Genomic DNA, 24,349 nt, shown 5'->3' on the forward strand with positions numbered 1-24,349 from the left:
TTGGCTTCATATTTGCAATTAGTGAAGGGGATGGGTTTGTTTTTGATTAAATCGCGGCTCTTATGCTCCACTCAAGAGGACTTAATCACTTTTTATGTGGGTGTGCTTGATTGTCTGATTATCACCACATTTTGACCATGCTCCCTCCCAATCAACTCTTCTGAGTACCCCCTTCTATTAAATTGATTTGTAACAGTCACAGTAAACCCTGATGATGAAGCACCCGCCTAATGACCATACATCAAGAGGTGGTGATGAGGGGCGTGCTGAAGACATGCCGTCGATGCACATCGCGGATCCGCCCTGATAGTTGTCCTCTATTTTGACATCTGGGGGGAAACGGAATGAGTCGTTGTCTTCGCAGAAGGATGGTTTACTTCTTGATATACAGTAATAAGATTATCACTGTCCCGGAAGCAACTCTGACACTAATTTAACAGCTCTGCCTCTAACCGCTGCTAAATTTGATATTTGAATGAGAGAAATGAAAATGTGAGCACATCAGCTTTTGAAAACTTGAAGCCTCTGCCTCATAGTCAGTCATAGTGAGTGAAGGCAAATGGTTGAGGCTCCAAGTATCTAAATTGTGCTAATATTGTTGAGTGCTTCAGCAAAAAGAGGAGGGAGTGCACCTTGGAAATAAGGCTTGTCTACATAGTTGTATAATTTTCTGAAGTGTAATTTACTTAACCCAGCTTCCGCTTGTTAATTGTTCTCTTTTGTCAAAGAGTAATTGCGTTGCGTTTAGAATATATAAAAACATATTGATCAGCTTTTACAAATGAAGACTGATTATAATAAATCATTTGGTTTCTTTAAACTTAATTTTGTGTTCATATAATATGGTCATCATGCAAAAGTTGGTTGTATATTCATACCCAAAGCTTTTTAATAAGGTTTTAATCTTATTTTGATTTGACTTTTTCTTTTCAATTTAGTTTAGTTTGCGTTAGTTTCAATCTTAATGTATGGAGGATATATGCCAGCATTTAAGGACATGTGCACAGGTATGACAATCAGAACACACATTTTGAAAGCAGCTGAGTCTTACTCTTGTAGACATCCAATGTCTCTGCGAACACATCCACCAGCTAAATTAGAATAACATTTATTTATTTATTTTTTTACAAATATTACAGGGTTTTTTTTAGGTGTTTCAATTTGTTTTAACCTTTAAATATCTTTTTTTTTTCTACATGCCATTTTAGTCAATAACCTTGCTAATAGCTAACCTAATTGATACTGAAATTCATTAATCATTATTATTTTATTATAATAATAAAAAGTACACAAATTATCCAAACCGTTTGGGTTTCATTCTTAATCATTTTTTGTGTCTGAAATCAAAGTTAAAATTTTTTCTTCCATATGATTATGGGCTCTCCCATTGCTAGTTTTTTTTTTTTTTGTTGTGATTCTGTGTTTTTTTTTATTTATTACTTTTAAAATCGAATACGTCTTATTTATTTATTAATGTCAGTTTAAGTTCCCTCACTGTTTCTTTGTCTGTTGCCATTTTTTTCCTCATTTTCCATCTACTTCTAATTACTTCCCATTTTAAAGGTTAGCTCTCTTTTGTATCCTGCGATTCCTCCCCTGAATTTCTTTTTCACCTGCGTTAATTGCTTTCACCTGTGTCTCATTCCCCTCCTGTTTGTCATCCCCCAATCTGCCCTGAGAGTATAAATAGTCTTGTCTTCCTCTTTGTCAGCTCATTTGTCTGTGCTCCCTGTTGTGCTAAATCTGTTTTGTGCAGCCCTCTTTGTTCCTTTTTTTTTTTTTTTTTAATTCCAAGACTTTTGTTTTTCCGGATTCCTATTTTATCTAATCATTTGGACTTTGATAATTTTGGATGTTTTACTAACTGTGTTTTTGTTTTCCTGGACTTTTAGTTTTTTAGACTCTAAATTGGCCAATAAAGAGCTTGCTTTTGTTTATCGTCTGCCTTTATGTCCTGCATTTGGATCCTCTCTCGTTTGCAATCCTCATGCTATGACACTACCTGCCAGTCAGTGTTTACAAACTCTGATAAATTTAAAAAACAAACCTCATAAAGTGAAATCATTGTCAGACTATAGCGAGTTGTTTAGAATGGATTTTGACAAATGTCTTTACCATTTTGCTCTTCGCATGTTTACCTGCAGAGAAGCCAAACCTGAGGCCTGCGCTGGAAAGCAATTTCAACATACCCACAGAATCTGTATGATTTCTATATTCACTTACCCTGATGCCTGCAGTCAGAATAAGCCGTGACATGAATCTAAGTCAGCCCAGGCTTTAACGTGTGTGTGTGTGTGTGTGTGTGTGTGTGTGTGTGTGTGTGTGTGTGTGTGTGTGTGTGTGTGTGTGTGTGTGTGTGTGCGCGCTAATAAAGCTAAACCTATTCGAAGCCAGGAAGCAAAACTGGTAAAAATGCAGACACTGTAAGCGACAGACTTATCATAATTGACTATTTTATAAAATTTTATTAAAAAAGTTACCTGCTCGGGGTGAAATATTGCCTTTATAGTACAGGCTTCTGCTCAAACATTGGTAAATAAAACCAGCAAATTGTTCAACAAGGAGTCTAACTTAAGATGCTGCATTAACCAGATTTGGTTCAAACAGCTGTGAATGTGTTCGACCGGAGTTAAGTGCATCCATGACTAATGGGGGGGGGGGGGGAAGGATCGTTATCAATGGAACTTATTGCCTATATTCACCATGGCAACTTGTAAATAAACAGCAACACCTTAATTTTTAATCCAGTGGAGAGAGGAATATGAATCCATGTCTGTGTGGATGATGATGATGTCCTTTTATTCAGTGCCATGCAGTCATCATTTATCAACTTTACATTTATTATAGTTAATAAATGTAGCTGTAATCCCAGTTTACTGTGGGATTAACCAGTTTACTTACAGGTCTGTGACTTTCAGAACCAGTAAGACTCATTTAGTTGATTTCCTGGAGATGTGGAGGTTCAAACTTCAGACAACATATATTTAAAAATGTTGCCCAGCATTTTACTGTATTTCATCGTGCCAGCATGTTTTTAAGATGAAACATTAAAACTCTGCTTTTAATCCAGTTTTAGAAACATGACTCATGTTCACATCATCTCCAAGATCCAATCTGTGAGTGTTGCTGATCACAAAAAAAAAAAAAGATTCCTACAATAGGAAACAGTAAATGTTTCAGTGTAGAGGAACTGATGTTAGGCCAGCTGCTGATTCTAAACGGACTTGAGGTGTGAATGTGAGCGTGAACGGTTGTCTCTGTGTGTTAGCCCTGCGACAGATTGGAGACCTGTCCAGGGTGCACCCTGGCTCTCGCCCTGTGACCGCTGGCATAGGCTGTCACATTGCAACCCTTAACTGTATAGGCAGAGGGAACACAAATGGACGAATGAAAATAACAAGCTAATGTCTAACCTGAGCATAAACGGATGCAAATTAATGCGCTCTGAAGAATGATGAAATGACTCCAAATATCAATCGCTTAGCTTAGGTGCATCAGGAGGGGAGGAGTCAAGGTTTTTTTGTTGTTGTTGTTTTGTTTTGTTTTTTTTGAAGAAAGCTTGCCAGCGAGCAGGTTAGGTTGACCTGGTCTGTTGCTTCATTAAGGGAATCAAAGTTAAAGTTTTTCTTTTTAAAGGAAAACTCAGAGTTTCCCTCATCTCAGGGTTAATACACTCTTCACTAAACCTGCTTCCTGGAACGCGGCCCAGAAAGCTTCAGATAAGTTTCTACTTGATTTGTAAATAAATCAAGTAGGACTATAAATATGATGCTGCTGTTCTAAATTATTCACTGTGCAGCTCCTAAAAATCTATTTGATGTGCATATGAATGGAAAATATTTCAGTTTTGAATTAACAGGCACATCAAAGACGAAGGTATTTCAGCTTTTAACATGTCATTAATAGCGCACTATCAGCTCTGCAAGTTTGGTGTCACAGATCAGGCTGAAAGCAAACCCAGCTGACATTTATACCTACATCAACTCAAGGTGGCCAGTCAATCCGTGCATGTTTTATCAACATCTGAACAGTAATTTTAGTGCAATCAATACTGAAAAGTGCATCTTTAGCGCTCTTGCATGCATACAGACACACATCCTCGCTCTTGCGGATGACTGTGTCCCTAAATATTTCTCAGTGGTTGCTGAATATTTTTCTGCCCTTTTTTAGAAAGTTTCCAACAGCGCAGCTTAATGGTGAGATGCTGGCTGTGAAATTTCTCTTGTTACTTCATGTAACGCTTCAATGGTTTAATGCTGAAAACATCTGAACGCCCTTGTGAAGAATGATGATGAAAAGAAATGTTATGTAAAAACTTTACTTTGCTATTTTTCTTCTTCTTCTTCGCACTGTTGCGCTATTACTATACATACAACAAGACAGTTGCCTGATTCTGTCAAAGCACAATCCATTTTTAGATGCATGAATAAAACATTTAGCCATCTTAGAGGTTGCCACTTTGCTCTGCAAATGAACGCAGGATAAGACAACTGGTGCTCCCTCTAGTTTGGGCTGGAGCTCCCACTCCGTCAAATATCGCATTATTTAAGGTATAATTTAGTGGCAGGCGCATACCCAGTGAAACTCATTTTGAAGTTTTTTATTTCCTGACTAGGGGATCTGGTTCCAACAGCTTCCATTACGTCACAGTAGTCAGTGAAGCTTCACTCATATACTGTATTCAGGGTTTGGGGATTTCCATCATTTTCAAAAAATTACGGTCCAATCTGTACCCGTCTTACGACTTCAAAGCAGCCTGCTGAGCTGACTGACATGGATACATTTGCACCTCCCATTGGGAGAATGGGTTGTCTCCTGTCTACTCTCTGGACAAGCCCTGTCCCCTGCCAAGCATTTGCGTCTCACTCATGCACGAAGCTGTCATTTTCCAAATGCATCAACCCCCCCAGAAAGGTGTCACTGGGGATTATAGGATACCTCGGGGGATTAAAATGTTCTTGACAGACTGGCTGTTTCACTTATTCCCAGGCGTCTCTCTATGCTGTCGTATGTGAAAGTATTGATAAAAAGTTCACCTGAGGTATCTGACTGTCAAAGGCCAAATCTTATAATGCGATAGACACGTATGTTTGACTGTGTAGATGTCCTAGCACAAAGCGGCGGGTTTTTTTGGGGGTTTTTTTTCCTTGTTTTGTTTTGGGGGGTTTTGACCATGCAATGACTTTATCTGAATTTTTTAATGATCACGGAACGTCTGTTTCAAATTTTACATTTTTAGATGAGTGTTGGCAATTCCCTGCAGTGGAGCTGCTCATTTGCTGCTTGCTAACGTCCAGAGTTTTTTAATCAAGCAAAGGGGGGAAAAAGAAAAAAAAAAAATTGCCAAGTGCATTAATCCTCCTCCTCCTCCTCCTCCTCCTCCTCCTCCTCCTCCTCCTCCTCCTCCTCCCCTGTCTTTGTCTAATTAAGGGTCATTCTGTCTCCTGGCCACATTAGGACACTGCACACTTGTCTCAACCCACATAATTAAATGTTTTTGTGCTTACCATCTGGAGACCTCATCTCTTTAAACATGCATGTCAAATTGACTCCTTAATAATGTTTATGTTTCTTCTCAGTGCTTTATTATCATCCAGGATTAGCTGTTTGTGTTTACTTTGCTTTCATCAGCATCACCCTCCACACACACATATACAAACACTCACACAAACACAGAGTGAACACGCAGAACAAGAGTACCCTTAAGGTAGCAGCAGATCTAGCACAGAGCAGTCAGCAAACTTAACAATCGTGAACTTCAAAGCAGTGGACAAATTTAATATAAAAGTAACCATGTTTATGCAGTAAGTGCATCAACAAACCGGTGCCCCAGATATGGTGCAGCTATTGTTTATTACTGCTTCTACTAAGGATGCGATGCCTCATCGATGATAAGGATTATATATTTTTGGTTTTCTGGGAGTGCCGATGTGGGATTTTACAATATATTAGGGAAAAAAGAAAACTTTTCAACAATAAAGATCCCAGATTGGCACGAATAGCAGACATTTAAGGTTGAAAGAGATATTTGCTGATGCTTTTTTTTTTTTTTCCCATCTCACCCTTTGTCCAAGCATGTCATCCCTCTTTCCTTTCTTTCCCCCTTCAAATAGTACCATTGTTGAAATACAGACATATGTGGAGTCAGAGAAGCGTTCTGCCTTTCTCATTCCCTTTTTCTCAGAGCGCAGTTGAGGATTAGTCTGTGCCTGAGTGCCTAGAATAATGATCACTGCAGCGGAGAAACACATTTTCACATTTCAGGAGATAAGGGCAGGCAATCTGCAAGCAGAGGACTTAACCAGCTCCCTGTGGCTTATTGTGGAGCTGACAGAAAAGTCACAACCAAACGCCAACACTAGGCTGCATCATACCTTGCACAACCAGGAAGAACACCCACTACTATGTTTTCCACTGTGAGGGATATCAGTCACTCTGACACTCCGGTGGCACTTGTAACATTTCCAACGACGAGGCATCCCAGCTTACTGTGCCAGTGTCCAATTTCTTACTGAAGTGGTTAATTTCCCACCATCTGATCAAATCTGGGTTTATTTCCCACAGAGAAACCAAATCTAATATTTCACTTCAAAGATGGCTTGATGTAGAGGGCTACTCTCACTTTCAGCCTTAATCCACTCTTGCGCATAGCTGGCTTCCCAGAGTTGTAGGCATGCTGAGAGGCACTCATTAACTCCAGAGAAGAGCACATTTTTGGACATTATCATGACAGAATTGGTTGGACATCATAATGTCAGAACTACACACCTTTACAAATGAGACCTGAATATTTCACATCAGAAGACAAGGGATTTGGTGTAGTGGAGGGCACATGTATAATGCCAACACAGCAATTAAACAGCTTGCTCCTTTTGTAAACTGTTATAAAATAATAAAGAAAATGGGGGAGGGGGGGGAAAAATGTCAAGTAAGCATTTAAAAGCAAGTTCCCTGAGATAAAAATAGTGTTTTTTTTCCCTTTTTTTTTCCTCCACGTTTCAGTCAATTGAATAAAAACCCTACCTTTCCCACATACTGTGCATCTGGTCCCATGTGTTCTTCTAAAACAAAGAATTGGTTCCAGATCCATCCACGCTTAGGCCTGTGGTGCACCTCCGTCTCCCCATTAGCCAGTTTGGTCTGGTTCTTGGAGGGCACTTTGGTAGGAACGTGATGGCTCGCCCCAGAGCACCTCTGGATGAAACAGAGGCAGACCAGAAAGGGACACAGACAAGAGGTGGTGGATATCCTCATGGTGGCGTGTGCTTTTGTAAAGTTATCCCCGCGTTTCGAGGTGGCAAGGTCCTCCCGCCGCCGCTGCAGCTGCCACCTACAGCCACCGCTGCAGACCTGTGCAGTAGTCCCAGCAAAAGAGGAATCTAAATCCAAACTATAGATGGGATGGTCCGGGAGGATCCTCTAAGGTTCATGACCCAAAGCGATATACATTTACATTATGGAATTTCCCCGACTAAGAAAGGCTGTACACATGGACGTGAACTTCTGGGTAGATCTATGAAGAGCAGAGGTTAATCCCGGAAGGCATTCTGGATTTCCTGGGAGAGGGAGAAGAGGGAAGAGAAACACAGAGTTAGAGATTAATTTGATGGATATTAGAAGCTAAATGTTCACTAATTCCCTCCAATTAAATTGCAGCTCGTAAATCCTTACAGATGAGGATGCCCACTTCAAACTGGCTGACTGTGATAAACAAAAACAAAAAAAGCAGCAAGAAATCCTGCTTAGTATTGCAGCCAATTTTGCCATTATGCAGATAACAAAACAACTTCTGACTTCTTGAGTAACAGTGCTGTTAATAAGGTTGTCCGTGCCTATGAGGTCAGAGCGCTTGGTGACTGATCCTGCCCTGTAAGGTCTGATTCATGGATCGCAACAGTGTGACCCAAACAAGGACTTTAAAACCTTTTATTAAAACCTTTATTAGCTTTATTTTTTTTTAATGTGGATGTTTTAAATACAGCTAAGGCGTACTGTGAGGCTGAAGACTGTGCCACATGCACAGTGAATAATAAATGTGGCAGGAAGAAACACATTTATAATGAAAAGGACAGACATCAAGCCACTCAGACGTAAGGCAGAAGGTGATTTTCAGATGGCAGTGGAATGGAAAAAAGGGAGAAGGAATATTTTTCCTAAATCAAAATTATATACAGTATCGAAGATGGAATTAAAGTAGTAAAAAATAACTGCAAGCACTGCTGGATTTCTCTTAGTGTGCATTCAAGTGAAGCGCAGTCAGTCCCTGAATTCCCTTTAAAAAGAATGTGCATTACAGGCGCACCTGCAACTCAGCGGCCTTTAAGGAGGAGGTATGAGTGAGTGAACTGTCTGATTTCTGGGGTGTATTTTAAAGCTAGATGTGCTATTTAACTGCTGCTGAAGCATGACATCAGTATTCACTGCTCATTTTCCTTTTTGTTTTTTTGCTGAGGAAATTTTTCAATGTGACCTTGCTATTCTGAAATGCCCTTCAGTTTGATGCCACAACTAAAGAAAAATGTCCAACTTCAGTGTCTGATATGTGATTCTACTGCACGGGGACACAGGAGGAGGAAAAATTGTGCATTAGTAGTAGGTATAACTGTAAAGACACAGAGACGCATAATGAGTTTTGTTGGGTTTTTTCTTTTCCTTGTAATGGGCAAAGCTAAAAGTACTTAGCTGGAGAGCTGTCCGCTGTTACCAACTTAAATGAACACAAATGTTGAAATTACCTTAGGCCAAAACAAAACACCTTGTCATGGACAAGTTTGCACCATTTTTGTAAATCATGTTTAGAGTAGAGATGGCACGATAACACTTATGTCCGATACCGATATCATAAATTTGGATATCTGCCGATACCAATATGAATCCGATAGTGTTTTTTTTAATATCTTGCTGCATTTTGTATAAGTTCATACTCAATTTTAAATAAACAACAACACTAAAGCTATTCTGTTATACCTGTATGTAAAACAATACACTGCACCCAAAATATTTCATAGTTCAGCAATACTGATCAATCTAATAAACTTAAACCTACTCCATCCTTCCTATTCTGGTATTGTAAAGATTACTTAGGTTGCTTTATATTTCTAACTATTATGGTTGCAAACTCCCAGCAAAAAATAAATAAATAGGGAACCACCTCATGATGCTTAATCGACGTAATCAACTTTAATTTGATGCAGTGTGAAAAAAAATTGCACAGAATTAAATTATTTTTCAAGAATAATTAAATAGATTCATCATCTTTCTTCTACAGAATTGCAGACTGCACAGATGGTATCTTTCCAAAGGAAAAAGTACTATAGCTTACTAGGGTATATTAGACTTAACAGTTACTATATACAGTAATGGACGTCTATACATTTTACATCAGATTAAAACTTTGGGTGTAAGATTCAGATAATTATTTATTAAAAGCTAGACATTTTAAATGAGAATAAGAAAGAAAAGTCTGTCTTTGTGCCCCCCTCTTCCCTGTTAATGCCCCACCTGGCCCCCTGTCAAAACTTTGCTAGATCCGCCCCTGCCCAGTTACCAGCCGTCAGCTGCGTAGAAAAAGATCCTGGTATATAAAGTAATACTAAAAAATCTAACAACAGCTTATCAAGGTTAAATGTGCTGCTGTTGTTCAGCCGCTGGTTTCCTCTCTCTAGTGCAAAGTGGGCGAAGAACAAACAAGAGAGAGCAAGTGTTGTGAGGAGCTTTTTGTGATATTAATCACTCATACTAGGTATCTGACAGGATACATGTCCGCTCCATATTTACAGAAAGCATCTGTAATGCATGTTGACTGCATCCAGACGTAGAATTGGAACATACTGACTGACTTTTCAATTCAACTCTGTTGGGTTTTTCTCTTGTTGTGATTTGGTGCTTTATAAACAATCATATGGACCCATATGAGTAAGCACTTTGGCGACAGTGGGAGGGGAAAAACTCCCTTTTATGAGGAAGAAACCTCCGGCAGAAACTGACTCAGGGAGGGGCGGCCACCTGCCGTGACCAGTGGTGAGAGAAGACAGGAAGTTAAAAAAAATGCTTATGACAAAAAACCATGTTTGAAGCAAGTAATAATGTCAAATATTATACTAAACTATTTATAATGCATGGATTTTTTTTTTTTTAATTAAAAACCTCTCCCCATGTCTTTTGCTTTTAAATTAAAACTTAAGTTCTCCATTTGAACATGAAATGATAAATGAAGTGTGAATAAACACAAATACAGTACAAGAATACAAAAAAAGTTTTAAAAAAAAGGAAATAAATACAAGGAGGAAAAACGTGTTTGTACTTTGTTTCCCTTCTCTTCCCCCCATAATAAAATGTTCCACAGTCTTGAATACTAACGTACAGCAGAGAGTTGGTCTAGCATTCAAGTGTTACAGCAGAATAGCAGCTTCACAGGGATTATCAAGAGGACAAATACTTGCATTTGATATATAACAGGATAAAGGAGCTGACAGACTTCAAAGTGTGCTTCTATGCATGTGTCAACATTAGAGAGAAATGCTGAAACAGGATATTAATGCAACTTACCACTGTCACATACTTTGAAGGATAATCACTGAATTATTTTTTTAGAAATATTTTTTTTCTCCATGTGGATTAAGATGTGCTCAGAACTCCTTGGCTAATCCCCATGTATTAAATATCTTTACACACAAATTATTGAGCTAAACTATAGTTGTTGGTCATGTTCACTAAGTGCAGTGGTTGTAATGTGAAATACTGAATGTCAGCCCGTGCAGTCAAAGGAAAGGAAAAGTGGTGTGGTACAAAGTCTTGGATTAAAGCTGAGCAGGATAAATACTCAACCACACACTAAACCTGCAATCTTGGAAATGATTTTCATCTCTATAGGTAGCTACGCCCAAATCCTGCTTCTCCTGCTCTCCACCTATATCTGAGAAAATTATACCAAACCCTGCAGAAAATTGTAAAGCAATATCATAAATAAAGTGTTTTAGAGATTTTAAGGTTTGTTTCTTGGATCACAATAATTTTTCTGACTCAATAATACAATTCAGTGACAGTGTAAAACATTTTCCTACATGGGAAAGCACTGGTGAACCATTTGAGGTACCTGAGCAAGTCAGACTGGGTGTCAGAATATCTTTTCCAGTAGTTTCACTTTCACCTCCTGGGGCTCACTTCAATCAGCCTCCTAATTGTCTGATTATCGTGCTGATTCTAAGCAAAATACATTTCAGGGAGCCATGAAATCAACAGCATCTGGCTCCATCAATGGAAATAATTTCCCCCCTTTTATGATGATTATATTGTTTTGAGCAGCCTTCAGCCCACGGCATGTTTAAATATGTGCAGCGCTTAACAGGATGGGTTATGCAGCACAGGCAACCGCAACGATTTTGGCAGAATGTTTGCTAGACTGTCTACATTTATAAGCGCGTCAGTTGTATTTCAATATGATTTTGTGCATGAACTTAACTGGGATAATATAATGAAAAGTACTGCATTGACAAAGTATGCCAAACCAAATGTTTCTACAATAGTTTTAAAGGATAAAGATATCAACAATCACCAAATATTTGATATTTTTCTATAACAAATCCAATGTGGGTTAACTGGTTTTAATGGATTTGATCCAACTACTGTACAGTAGTAGGACAGCTTTTTTCTATAGCCAAAGGCCCATATGAGCAAGAACATTTAAATACAACAATACAAACAAAATAAATAGTACAGAAAGATGTATTACATTACAAATATCTGTATCTGCAAACAAAAGCATATTGGCATAAAAGCTCCTTCTGCAAATATTTCTGATTTTTCCTAGTGGCAACCTCAAGGGCTGAAAAATGAAGCCAATCCCAAAGTGCCAGAAACGACATCTCTAGAGGCCACTTAAGGCTGGCTCCAAAAGGGAGTCAATCCCCTACACTGCCATATTAAAATCCTGAACTAGGCAGCACTGAGAAGAATATTGAGAACCCTATGCAAAATAAATAAATAAATGTGTATGTGTGTGTATACACAAAACAAAAACCACCAGAAAACTTTGTGTGTGTTGCTATTGTCCAGAATTTAGCAGTCTGTTGGCTGTGTGGAAGAAGCTGGTTTGGAATTGGAGCCTGTACCACCTCCCAGAGGGAAACACAGTGAATTGTTTGTGGTTTGGAAAGGAGTCATTTATGATGTCGTGGGCCTTCTTCACACTGCTCTTCCAGGATCCCAGGGTTTGTTTGTTTGTTTGTTTATTATACATACAGGCATGAATATCAGCTATGGGATATTTTGTTAAATATCCCTTAGCACAGCGGTCGCCAACCTTTTTTGCGCCACGGAACGGTTTATGCCCGACAATATTTTCACGGACCGGCCTTTAAGGTGTCGCGGATAAATACAACAAAATAAAACTAGTAATGGTACCGAAAAAAAGATTTATTCAGGAAAACAGAGTTAACAATAAAAACAATAACAAAAAAAACCCTGAAAACCGATAAAAACCCTGAAAACCATACATTTCAGACCTGGGCCTCAACTCTTGCGGCCCGGTACCAAACGACTCACGGACCGGTACCGGTCCAAGGCCCGGAGGTTGGGGACCGCTGCCTTAGCAGGTTGCACCTTGACCAGATGCCTTTGGTGCCCATCAACAAGCTTCTGTCTTCTAGTTTTGACAAGACATTTTCAGAATCAGAATCAGAATGGGGTTTATTGCCAAATGTTGAGCAGGTTTACAACATTAGGAAATTGCTGCGGTGCTTCAGTGCAAACATTTTAACACTCTGCTTATGAGTATGCCTCTTGCCAAAAAACCAACCAATTTAAAATAACTCTACCAATTTGGCCAAGAAAAGGCCATTCAAGAACCTTAATGTTAGCCTGTTTTATTCATTCCAAAACCAATGGTGATGTGTGTTTGATATCACTGTCCTGTTGTTCGGGGATGGGGAAGAACGATCAGCCACCTTGACTTCTCCCACAATTGGTGGTACTTCAATCTTTACATACTTTTTCTTCTACTTTTGTTCTCTCTAAACATCAAACAACTTAAAAAAATATATCTCTGTCTCCTCTTTTATTCATGGGAACTGGAAAACTCAATCGCAGTGACTCGACTGGTCCTGTAAACAACTTGAATTTAATAAGACCTCGGCAGAGCCAATCGTTTTTGCACGTAATCACACCCGCTGATGACACTGCAGGAGATGAAACACTTTAAAACACAGAAAGATAAAACAAAATGACGGACCAATATGGTGGAAGAGATGTTGGAAAACGCAGAAGAGATGCACCTCAATTCAGTATGGCAGAGATGGAGAACAGGCGTCTGTCGCCTGCTGCTAATAGCTAATGTTTTGGCCTCCTGCTGAGAGCTCACCCACTGCATTCGATTTCACAGCATCGGCTTTCTGTCTATGTCAAACACCAGACAGCAGAACACAGGGCGGGTCAAAACACATATCAGTGAACTACTGTTCTATCCTCAGAACAAAAAGGGCCAGCTAGAGAGCGACGGCCACAGCAAAAGAGACTCTTGACTTGTCACCTCACAGAGGAGAGAAATACAAACATTTTCCACCAGTTTATAGGGCCTGTTTGTTGCCTGTAGTCTCAGGCAATGTTACACTGAGCTGAAGAAGGTAAACAAGAGGGCTGAAGTGAGTACAGGGAAACAAGCAACAAAGAAAAATTAGTGACACAGCAATACGTGATTATGTGAAATCAGACTGAAACACTGCTGTGAAATGTTCCTGAGGCCTGAACATAATTTTATGTTTCTGGTGTTTCTGTTGATTCAGAAAGGGCTCTCAATAAACTTGTTTTAATGGATGCTTAAAAGAAGCCAATTTAATGGCATATTTTTCACTAATAGGTCCGTTGAGTCATTTAGTCTCCTCTTTAAAAAACAAACATTTTCTGAAAAGAGGAGAAAGACAACAATTTAGTTGCCAAGTGTCACAATAGAAGCAGCCAGACAACATAGATTTATCTATCTTCTAGTGGTTTATTATTCTAATTATGATGTTCTAGTCTTTTAAAATCCCCCCGCTACAGTTTTGTACTTCTGTCTTCTGTAAGGTCAATAAGGAGTCCCTAATCTTTTTGGTCATATGTGCTAATCTTGCTGCTCAGTTGTCTTCATCACTTTTGTTCTCCCATGCTGTCAACACCACTCTCTTTTCCAATAATCTATCTGCCCATGTGCTTCACTTTACCTTTTGACCATCTATTGCACATCCTTCCTCCTGCCCATCTCCGCCTTATCCATAAAGACCCTGGGGGTGTAAAACCACTATTTCTTACCTTCATCTGAGATTCTCTTCTCTGATGTTGCTTCTCAGCTGATTTTAACTGCCTAAAGGGTTTTTTGGTTATTCGGCAAGCAAATTTTAGCAATAAATGCTGCTGATCTGTCCTCATTATATTGTTGTTCTGGTCAATGCTGCAAATCAATGCAAAGGATTTGCCAAACCTTTGAAGTCTTTAACTACTTTGCTTTGTCAGACTCCTTGTCCTGTCATTGTCCTAAAACAATCCTATTTAAAACAAATATGTAAAACTTAACATACTATAAGAGATATTTATCCTTAAAACCACACCTGAGGCAAGTGTTGGATTTATAGAGATCAGTGGCGTGTGGTGACTCTTACAGAAAGGCAAGCGGAGACAATTTATGGATCATTTTTTCTTCACAAAGTTTTTAACTATTCTTTGCTCAGTTCTCTGTAACTGAGGACTAACGGTAAGACGCCCTGCTGTTTGGAATTTGTCTAATGACTCCCTGTTAACACAATTTACCTATTTACTACAATACAGAATTGAAAAGTTACTTTTATGAGAACTGTAAAAATCACATTTGATCTGTACCTGTTCTAAAAATAACCACTGTTTAGCTAGAGTCTGTTGGGTCATTCGACCCAGCTCATTGTTGATGAAAGAAAGGAGATTAGTCTGATCAGCTTCACAAGCAGGGCAATCCTCTGAATGTGTGGCAAACCCTGGAGGTTCCATGAAATTGGAGACAAATAGGCTGTAGAGAGATGCCAGGAATTCAGAGGTTTACCCAAGCGGTAATATTTCCACAATGAAATCTTATTAGAGTATGCAGGAAATCATGTCTGAATGGACTGCTTTAGTGGTTAGTTTATTGACCCAAATGCCTGATCTTACAACTCTGGCATAAGCTTTCTAAGATGCAATCTGGCTTTAGTTGGTGGTGATTTCCCAAAAAAAACCCTTCCAGTCTTGATGCATTAGAGGTCCAAACAGCTTTAAGAAAATGACTCTTACAGATGAAAGCTACCCTACAATAATACAGTTTTTGTGTTACAGCAAGTGGTGCTCAGGTGTTGGTCTTCCTCAAGAGAATATTGCAAGTTTTTAAACCAGAAATATGTCCTGCAGTTCAGACAGGCAACCCACATTGCAAATCACACACTTGTCTCTCTAACATCCCAAAATTCCAGGACCCCTAAAGACAAAACACCAACATTAACAGTACACTGGAAAGGCTCTAACATCCTACTGCTCTACACTGCTGCTTTTAATAGAACTTCCCAAACTTTTTTCGTGTGTGTGTGTGTGTGTGTGTGTGTGTGTGTGTGTGTGTGTGTGTGTACTTTCACTGTTTTCTTCTCCAAGTTACTATGAGCATATATTCCAGTACCTGCAAGAATCAACTTTGATCACATTGCATACCCCAAGGATGGTCGGCACAAAACAGCCTCGGGATCATATATTAATCATGAGTAAGTTCTATAGATAACATTTCCCTCATCTTGTCAAACCAAGATCTAAAGAAGTGAGAATCTGGCCTCATCATTTTAGGCAAGAAGAAAGAGCGAGCTGAGTGTTTTAACTTGACTGACTGACTAACATTTTAAATGAATGTGTATTTTGTGGGATAAAAAAAAAACAGAGAATACTGGGCTGTCAAAAACACTTGTGCTGCAGAGAATGAGGGAAGTAAAAGCCTTCAATCGACAGAGTGCAGGAGACTCCAAACTTCACAGTACCTACAACTAGGCGTGAGAAGCTTGAAAAGGTGGCATATTGTAAACATTCCTGCATATATTCTCTCTCTCTCATGCACATGGCAAATGCAGAAACACAAGAGACAAATGCTCCAGCCTTGCATTTCAATCTTCTTCCAACACTTGTGGGTAATTAAAAGCAATAAGCAGCAGGTTTTTAAACACAGATTAGGCCTGAAGGTAATTAGGCCCATTGCAGTAATGACTCCCACTGAGTCATGTAGGCAGGATGGTGTGTCAGTCACCCCCTCCCACCATTTCTCCCAAAGTCAACAGCAACTTGTCCTTCTAGTAAACAGCCCTCCAAACACCATCTGTCCTAACCCTTAGCTTTGATTACCTCAGACCTAAAATGCACCATTTCTCACTTGACTTGGCAAAGCAAAGATTGGCAAAATGAGAGCGAGAATTAGATTAGCCTTTGTTGTCTCCCTTAACAGAAGTTTGTCTTTGGCACTCGAGTGAACACAGTGAGCATAGCTGCACATATGTACAATCAAACTCCGGTTAACACTAAGTGTCCCAACAAGAATAGTAAACACTGAAACATGCGTACAACGCTATTCCACCAATGATCTGCATTAGGGCGATATGGCCTAAAATCCATATTGCAGTAAAATTTGAAGCATGTGCAGTAATGATATATATCGCGATATATTATTTCTTCTGTATGTCAAAATGACTGAACAGTATATCATGCCATTTTAAGAAGATTTATTGTGCAAAACTTTTCTTGTTTTCAATGTGACACAAAATTCTTAAATAACAAATAAAAATGAAGACAAATGCGCAAAAATCTTTTTGAGTAAAAAGATACAAGTAAAATATCGATAAAACACAAAATTCTAAATGGTTTAAAATAAAGTGCAAAATGTGCCTTTGGAAAAGGCTTGGAGAATATCAGTCTATTAGTGTGTAGGGCCACCTTTTTTCTTTCCACCTGACTGACTGGGCGTTTGTGAAAGGTGCAGTTTTTGGCTTTCCTCATATTCCAAAACATGCTTCATTTTCAGGTGATAAAACAAATTACTTGTACTCCTTCTCTTGGCTATTACTGTCGCCCGGCATAATTTGCAGATGATATTTTTCTGCTCAACTTCCGACTGCCTAAACCCAAACCAGGTCCATATGACCGATGTTTATGAGCACCTACTCACACATAGCGCTGACCATCTTAAAAAGTTATTATGGTACGTCTAGTATTAGATAACTAAAACTGGTGCTTTACACAGTCTGTCATTCAATACTGCAGAGATGCCCCACATTACATTACACGTTTCTCTCAATATGATCCATAGCACACACACAAAACGTGTAGTTCTTCAAAACCTCTAATGGTTTCATCTCCCCATGTTGACAAGTTAAACAACCTTAATTATATCTGTGAAGCAGGACTCCTTCCCAGACTTTTTTTTCCCCTTCTTGGTGTCAAATTAGAAAACATGCCTGCACTCGTCAGCCACACTATATGTTGTTTGGCTGCTTAATGAGAGCTGGGCGGAAGATGGAAAATGTCCCATCTGTTGTGTGTTTAATGGTTGGATTTCTTGAGCTCTCCTCATACAGGAGGATTGCCAGGATGGAGTAGACAGCACCCATCTGCTGGCCACTGCAGGGAAAAAACAGTTTTTCAGCTCGCATCATCATCATGTCTCTTCACTTTGAGTGCAGCAAAACACTCCAGCAGAGGTCCATCAAAATTATGCAGACAGACTACAGCACACTGCCAAATGCCTAAATGTAGGAGCTTATTATTTATCTTTTTTTGTTTGTTTGTTTTTTGTAATCAAGGAAAAACATAAAATGAGCCGGTTCAACAGGCGCACCATTTTGTGTCGCTATTTAATCACTTTCTATGAAATGATCAGTTCATTGTTACTCTGGTTTTTTTCCATTTCTATAAGAGATTGTATAGCTGCACTGAAAAATGCTCCAAAAGGTCACCTGCAGTCTTTTTTTGGTTCTTTGTTTCTTTGTTTTTTCTTTACTTTTGGTAGCGTTAGAGATTAGGGGAAGAAAACTATATATTGCCACTTGATTATATACTAATTTACAACAGTATCAATACCAGCAGTAGTGTTGTAGTTCACACAGCGCCACTGCAGACAGGCTCACAGCCTCCCTCACTAGCAGCTGAAGTAGTTGACATTCACGGCACTGAGTAACACTTTAAGAGGAATTTTGAGAGGCCAGTAAAGCTCAAATCTCACCAACGCTGAGGTTTAAAACATGTAAAACTGTAAAGTATCATGTATGTGAACCTGGCCGTCACACTTGTTTCTTTTAAATATTAATATTTATTACAACGTGTTTATTGGCAGTTGTCTGAGAGCCATATTCTGCTAACTTATCATTAAGGTAGTGACAAGAAGCTATGGATAATTAAAATATGACTGTAATACTGGAGCTGGGCACCAAACAACATCAATATTGCCCATCAATATTGCACGATTATTAATGTCTTAAGAAGTGTTGTGTTTTTCTTAAAATCCCAGATTGATGGTGAGAAAAATCTACTGGTAACTACACAGAAAGAGTGGCAGCCTACTTTAACATCTCTCTTTGATCAGCAACAAAAATATGGCCTCAAACAACCTAAAAACACTGTCTTCTTTGTGTTTTTGTTTTGTTTCTTTGCACTGCCTAAAGGAAACTGATCATATACACCTTACAGTTAAATTACCTTTTCAGCTGTTTTTGTTAGATAACTAGTGTTGTCTTTCATTGTTTTGTAATAAATTTTTTATTTAAAAAAATAATGCCATTGTATCAAAAATGGTATTGAGTATTTTCTTGGGTATCTAGTATCGTGACAGGCCTACACATTATTAGTTTTCAGTGGTAATTCAGCACTATAAGTCCAAATGCAGGGGAAAAGGGGGCTGAGAAGAATTTTAAATCTACACTGTTTTCATCCATATTTCCTTGATAGCAATGTCAACTAAATAAGGATGAAATGAATTTGAGATGGAAATAATGAATGTTATAAATCCTATAATGAATCTTCAAAATGATGAATTTATTTTTTTATCAAAACAAACAAACAAAAAAGGCATTGATGATCACATTTAATAGCTAGGAGGTGGTTCAAGAAATATTGGCCATACTGCATTAATAAATGACTAATTGCTCAGAGAATTTGTTGAATAATTTTCCACCAATTGGCTGGTCATTGAACTGACTACTCATTGTAGCACTACTTGAATGAACACCATGCTTTTTGGGATTTAAGTCAAACAGAACAAGAGAAAAAGGCACAAGGTGGATTCAGACTGGAAACATATTCATATCACCTACAGCACTCGGTTCTCTTCATGTCTGAGGAGTCTAAATTCAAGCTGAAGCTACTGGAGTTTGGCAGGCTTCACTGTTTCACACATGCTAAAACACAGAGAGCAGGTGGGTTTTACAACAAGGAGGGTGTCTGTGCTCTCATCCACAAAGTAGGGCTGAGGCTATTCACATTAGCATTTCATACACAGATAAGCTTGCTTTCTTGCTGCCAGGTAGATTCCCTCATGAGAGGATGAAGTGCGAGAGATTTGGGGGTTTCGCAGATGCTTGCCGCACTGCTTTTCAAGTGCCCACAGAGACTAGCAGGGAGGGTGTTAGGAGCATCAACAGACAAATATGCCACCTCATCATCCAAATAAAGAATAAGCTGGTGATGCAGACGGCAGAGGCAGTGAGAGGAGAGAATAGTCATAGAAACGTGTAAGGAGGTATATGTACAGCGGACTGTGGGCAGACGAGGGCAGTAAAGGTTTCATTTTTTTTTTTTATATGTACATAACTTTCAGGACTGTCAAAAACTAAAATAACTGTAATATCGTTAACGTAATCTAGCCCTATTTATTATGAATTTGAGAATCTGATTTATGTTCTCTGAATCACCACTGGGGTTTCCTAGATTTCGATTCCTTCAGTTTTCTGTTTATCGTTCCTCCAACAATTACTTTTTCAGTAATTAGAGTGAGACCTGACACATGGTACGTTTTCTTTCACCACCCTGGCTTAATGCAGGTTTCCATGTCTTGATGCAATCTACATTCCTTTTTGTTGAGTTTTATACATTTCTGACTATGGTCTTTAGCTCCTTGGTGTGATGGTTAGCTCTGTTGCCTCATTGCAAAAAAAAGATCCTGGGTTCAAATATACCCACTGGGACAGTTTTATGTTGAGTTTGCATGTGCCTGTGCTGCTTCTCTATGCAACTCTAAAGTGGCTGGAGGTTTGATTGTAGTCTTTAATAGTCTGGCAACCTGTCCAGGGGGTACCACACCTTTTTCCCTATGACCGCTGGGATACTCTCTAGCCCTGAATTGCATGGAATGAGTGGAAGAAAATGGATGGATGTATAGAGTTCAGTGTATTCTGTGCTAGGAGATTTGAGTAATACAAGATTATCACTGCTACAATCAACTTTACCCAGGCCCCGTGTTGATGTCTTCAGATCTTATTGTGTACTCAAAAATATTGCAAATTAGATTTCTCGTGATTTATAATCCAGTCGACAAATCTGAAAATGTCTAATGTTGCCTCATGCTCCAAAAGCAAATGTCAGTTTCTCACAAACCTTTTTATTTTCCAGATTCTGGATTTAGTTTTTAATGCATTCTTGCAAAAGAATATCAAATTGGCCTTTTTGGTTTGCTCGTTACAGAGAAATTGGTGGTACTTGGTGCAATGCCACAAATAAAATGCAATGCAAAAAAACAAAAATAATCAAACATCAACTGGATGTCAAGGTTATCGAGCTTAAGATTTGTTCTTGGCATGTTTGGCAACAAAGTGTCTCTCCATGCATTGAAATTAATTGAATGTGCGTGAGTAAGTCAAACTGTCAAACCATGTGCCAGTTTACAAGCTCACACGTACAGTCTTTGTGCTGTGGTAACAGGCAGATGTTACAAAATGGATGGTTCAATCATGAGTCTTAAAACTACAGGCTGATTACACGCCACGCAACTTGGCTCGAGAACTAACAGTAATGGCAGTGAGTCAGTACAGTCAGTGTTGTGACAGGATAAATTATATTTTTGTTATTTCAGAAATATTACGTATGAATACTTGGGTATAAATACAATTCAAAGTCTAAAATTTAAACTAGGATAAGGAAAAGAGCAAGCATGGCACCATTCTTGCTATGTGGGAACAGTAATGTTAAACTCCTCTAAAAGGTGATGTTGGAGTAGAATTGAAGTTTCAATAGCTTGTTAGACTATTTTCTAACTTTAACAATTACCAGGAGTAACTCAAGGGGTGTTAAAATTCCATGTGTTGTCTAACTCTATTGGACAGCCTCCCATGCTTCTCTCGTGTTCCTCAGGCCTGTGAATCAGTATGGATACCCTATCCATCCCCCATCTTGCCCTCTCACTCTCATAAAGCATTGACATGGCCCAATTAACATCTCTTTCGCATGCCAGAAATGCACGTGAAGGGTGAACAGGTCTGACAGACTCAGAGCACACTAATGTTTTATCAGCACCACACACCAGGGTTTCTCCGCTCTGTGACACAGACAACTTACCGACTTGACTCTGTCAGCTCACTACATGACTTCTGAATTAGTCTGCATTCCACCCATCAAGCCATCCCTCCATTTTCTGCCTCTTATTCAAGTCTAGGTCTTGGGGGGTGCAGTCAGAGCAGACCCACTGAGAGTTCAGTCTCCCCTGCCATCTCCTCTAGCTCTTCCTTAGAGACACAAAAGGGTCCCCAAGCCAGTTAAGACACATCTTTTTTCTGTTTCTTGGGTCTGATCTGAGGTCTCATGCCAGTTGGGCATGCCAAACACACCTCACCTTGCAGGGTATGCTTGTGTTGTGTTTATTTTTTATTTTTTTATTTTTTTTTGGTGATGAAGAACATTAGCTGTACTTTGGGCCCCTCTATAATGATTTAGCTCGTCTTCCTTGATTAAAGGACGAGTCCATACAGCCTTCAAACACATATCATAGGTATAAGGAGCACACCACTTCAAGGACTTCAAATGTAAACTTGACATATTTTAAACTTTTTGTACCAACTCATTTCATTTTATTACCTAAAACTAAAAAAAGTTTTTCTTTTTTTTCCCTTCCTCAGTGAGAGTAAAACGGATGTGACGAAACACCTAAACATTGGTAAATGCAATCTTATTTGATTAAAGGCTGAAGGCAGTCAACATAGTACTACTAATAATAATACTCCTCTTTACACGACATATTGATGCATTTCTAATTTCATGGTTGTAAATGAAACAACAAGGTTAGAACTATGATTTAGGTCACAGTTAGGGTTTTATACATTGTTAAAAATACACAAAAGAACAAAAGTGCATACTGGTAATACAAAAACATTGATTTTATGATATCAGTCTGTCAACAGGGGCTGATATCTATAATCTTTTTGTTTTGGTCACTCATAGCTCGTGGCGATGGGGTCATGGGTAGAAATGTAGATAAATCATCAGTTTTTGCCTCTTGGCATCGCTCTCCTTTCAAAAGAACAAAAGTACATTATCTACATTACTACAAACTGCACAGATCCATCTGTCAATCTTTCAGCCTACTCTTCCCCTGTATGCTCATGAACAGGACCCTGAGGTATTTACCCTGAGTTGTTACTTCCACCTGAGTTTGTGGATGCAATGCCCCTCAAGTTTGAATGTATAGTATGACAAACATTTTACCAACCAATTCTGAGGATGATCTGATATCCTCGTGTTGGTCTTGTTCCCAGACCATCATGAAAATGTTGTTCCAGGTTCAACATTGCAAGTGACCAATCACATTGTTGTGACGTTATTCTTTTGCCATTCGTGCATTTATGAAATTCCAATGTTGCAAGGACAATATCAGTTCTGCTTACTGTTTATTAAAGGGTTACGGTTAGGGTTAGGGTCAGGGTCCGTTGATCGGCGGACAGAGGCGGTTTCACGCAGCTTTAGTACAGTTTTTTGTTTTACGCCGGTTTTTCCCGAAGTCGCAAAAGTATGACGTCACAACATTCTGATTGGTCACTTGCAATGTTGATCCTGGAACAACATTTAGTATGATGATCTGGGAACAACACCAACACGAGGATATCAGATCAACCCAATTCTGATGAGGTTTCCACAAACAGCATTTATATGGTTACACTGAAGTTCCAGATGCATCTCTCAGGTTTCATTTCAAGTCTTTGCTGGATTTATTTTCCCTGTTTCTTAAGGAGATGACTTTCAAATTCTGTTCACTGGTTCTCCATTTGTCCACTCCTCAAATCTTTTAAGAACAGACTGTGACACACACCATGCTGAGAGATGCTAAATTTTCAACTAATAGCTCTTTAGGTATTCCACTTGTTGGTGCAGAAAATTTTATTCCTGTGAAACTGTTATCTTTGTTACTAGCAGCCTGTCACAAAACCATATAATTTGTTTCCATTTTCAACACATTTTCCTAAAGTTGCAACTTAAAATGGGTTCTTTGCTAAACTGTCTGCTATGTGTAGACACAACACTGGTTTATTTCTTGAGCCATTTCTTGAGCCTCGTTTGTGCTTGAATGAGTCATAAGCCGATGTTAAGTGGTTCAACAAACTAAAAAAATCTTTCGACCTTCAGAAAGCCTGAAGATCTATTGCGGAAGACAACTTTAAAAATTACCAGGAAGTCTGAGTGCCTTGTAGAAACATATGAAGAAATGTGGATTGACTCCAGACTTTTACACACTACTGTAGATGGACTGTATTCTTTAAAGTCCTATTAACGCTAAAAAACACAATATGTCTTCAGATGTCTCCTGTTAATGAAAAGAATGTGTTTCGTTCACCGGAGGTTTAATCCCATTTTGGATATAATGAAATGAATAAATGTGCATAAACAGTGTTGAACTGTTCTTGAGCATAATGCTAAATATCAGCCACATTACTCTAGATTTACATTCTGACGTTCTAGAATTTTTGTACTTGGGACTACGTATAATAAAAGATGTAACCAGGTGAATATGGTGAGTGTGACCAAAAAGGCGTATCCACAACACACTCAAGCAAAGAAGAAAATAAAATACTGTGAGGCAGCCTTCAGGATCCCAGTCACAAATGCACAGTGATTACATAATGACAGTTCACCCGTAAGAGCTATGTAATAAAAAGAAAAAAAAAAAAGGAAAGTCTCTGAACAAACCCTAACAAATGTGAAATGGAAATCCAACCCCTCTAATAGTACATTAAGTATTCATGCAGCACATTGGCAATCAAATGGCTCTGTTTTCATGGCTGGCAAAGTCATTCTTCCAATAAAACACTGAACAAATATTCAGACAAAATGCTCTCATATACTTTCCTTTTTTCTCTCTTTTACAGGACAC

The 24,349-nt window shown here is 38.8% G+C and overlaps 1 protein-coding gene across 2 annotated transcripts in view; it reads right to left on the reverse strand.

Moving 5' to 3' along the window:
• Positions 1-24,349, reverse strand: part of LOC113029339 (cadherin-18) — a 94,327-nt gene that overhangs the window by 64,975 nt on the left and 5,003 nt on the right. The window contains exon 2 of one of the 2 annotated variants that reach the window (XM_026180171.2): positions 7,024-7,556. In XM_026180171.2, the coding sequence (XP_026035956.2) occupies positions 7,024-7,254 (231 nt within the window). In that variant the 5' untranslated portion in view covers positions 7,255-7,556. Of the gene's footprint in view, positions 1-7,023; positions 8,094-24,349 lie in introns of those variants that run through there. The other variant, XM_080306187.1, reaches the window with a different exon arrangement.

The sequence above is a fragment of the Astatotilapia calliptera genome, chromosome 9, assembly GCF_964374335.1.
Source record: "Astatotilapia calliptera chromosome 9, fAstCal68.1, whole genome shotgun sequence".
NCBI lineage: Eukaryota > Metazoa > Chordata > Actinopteri > Cichliformes > Cichlidae > Astatotilapia > Astatotilapia calliptera.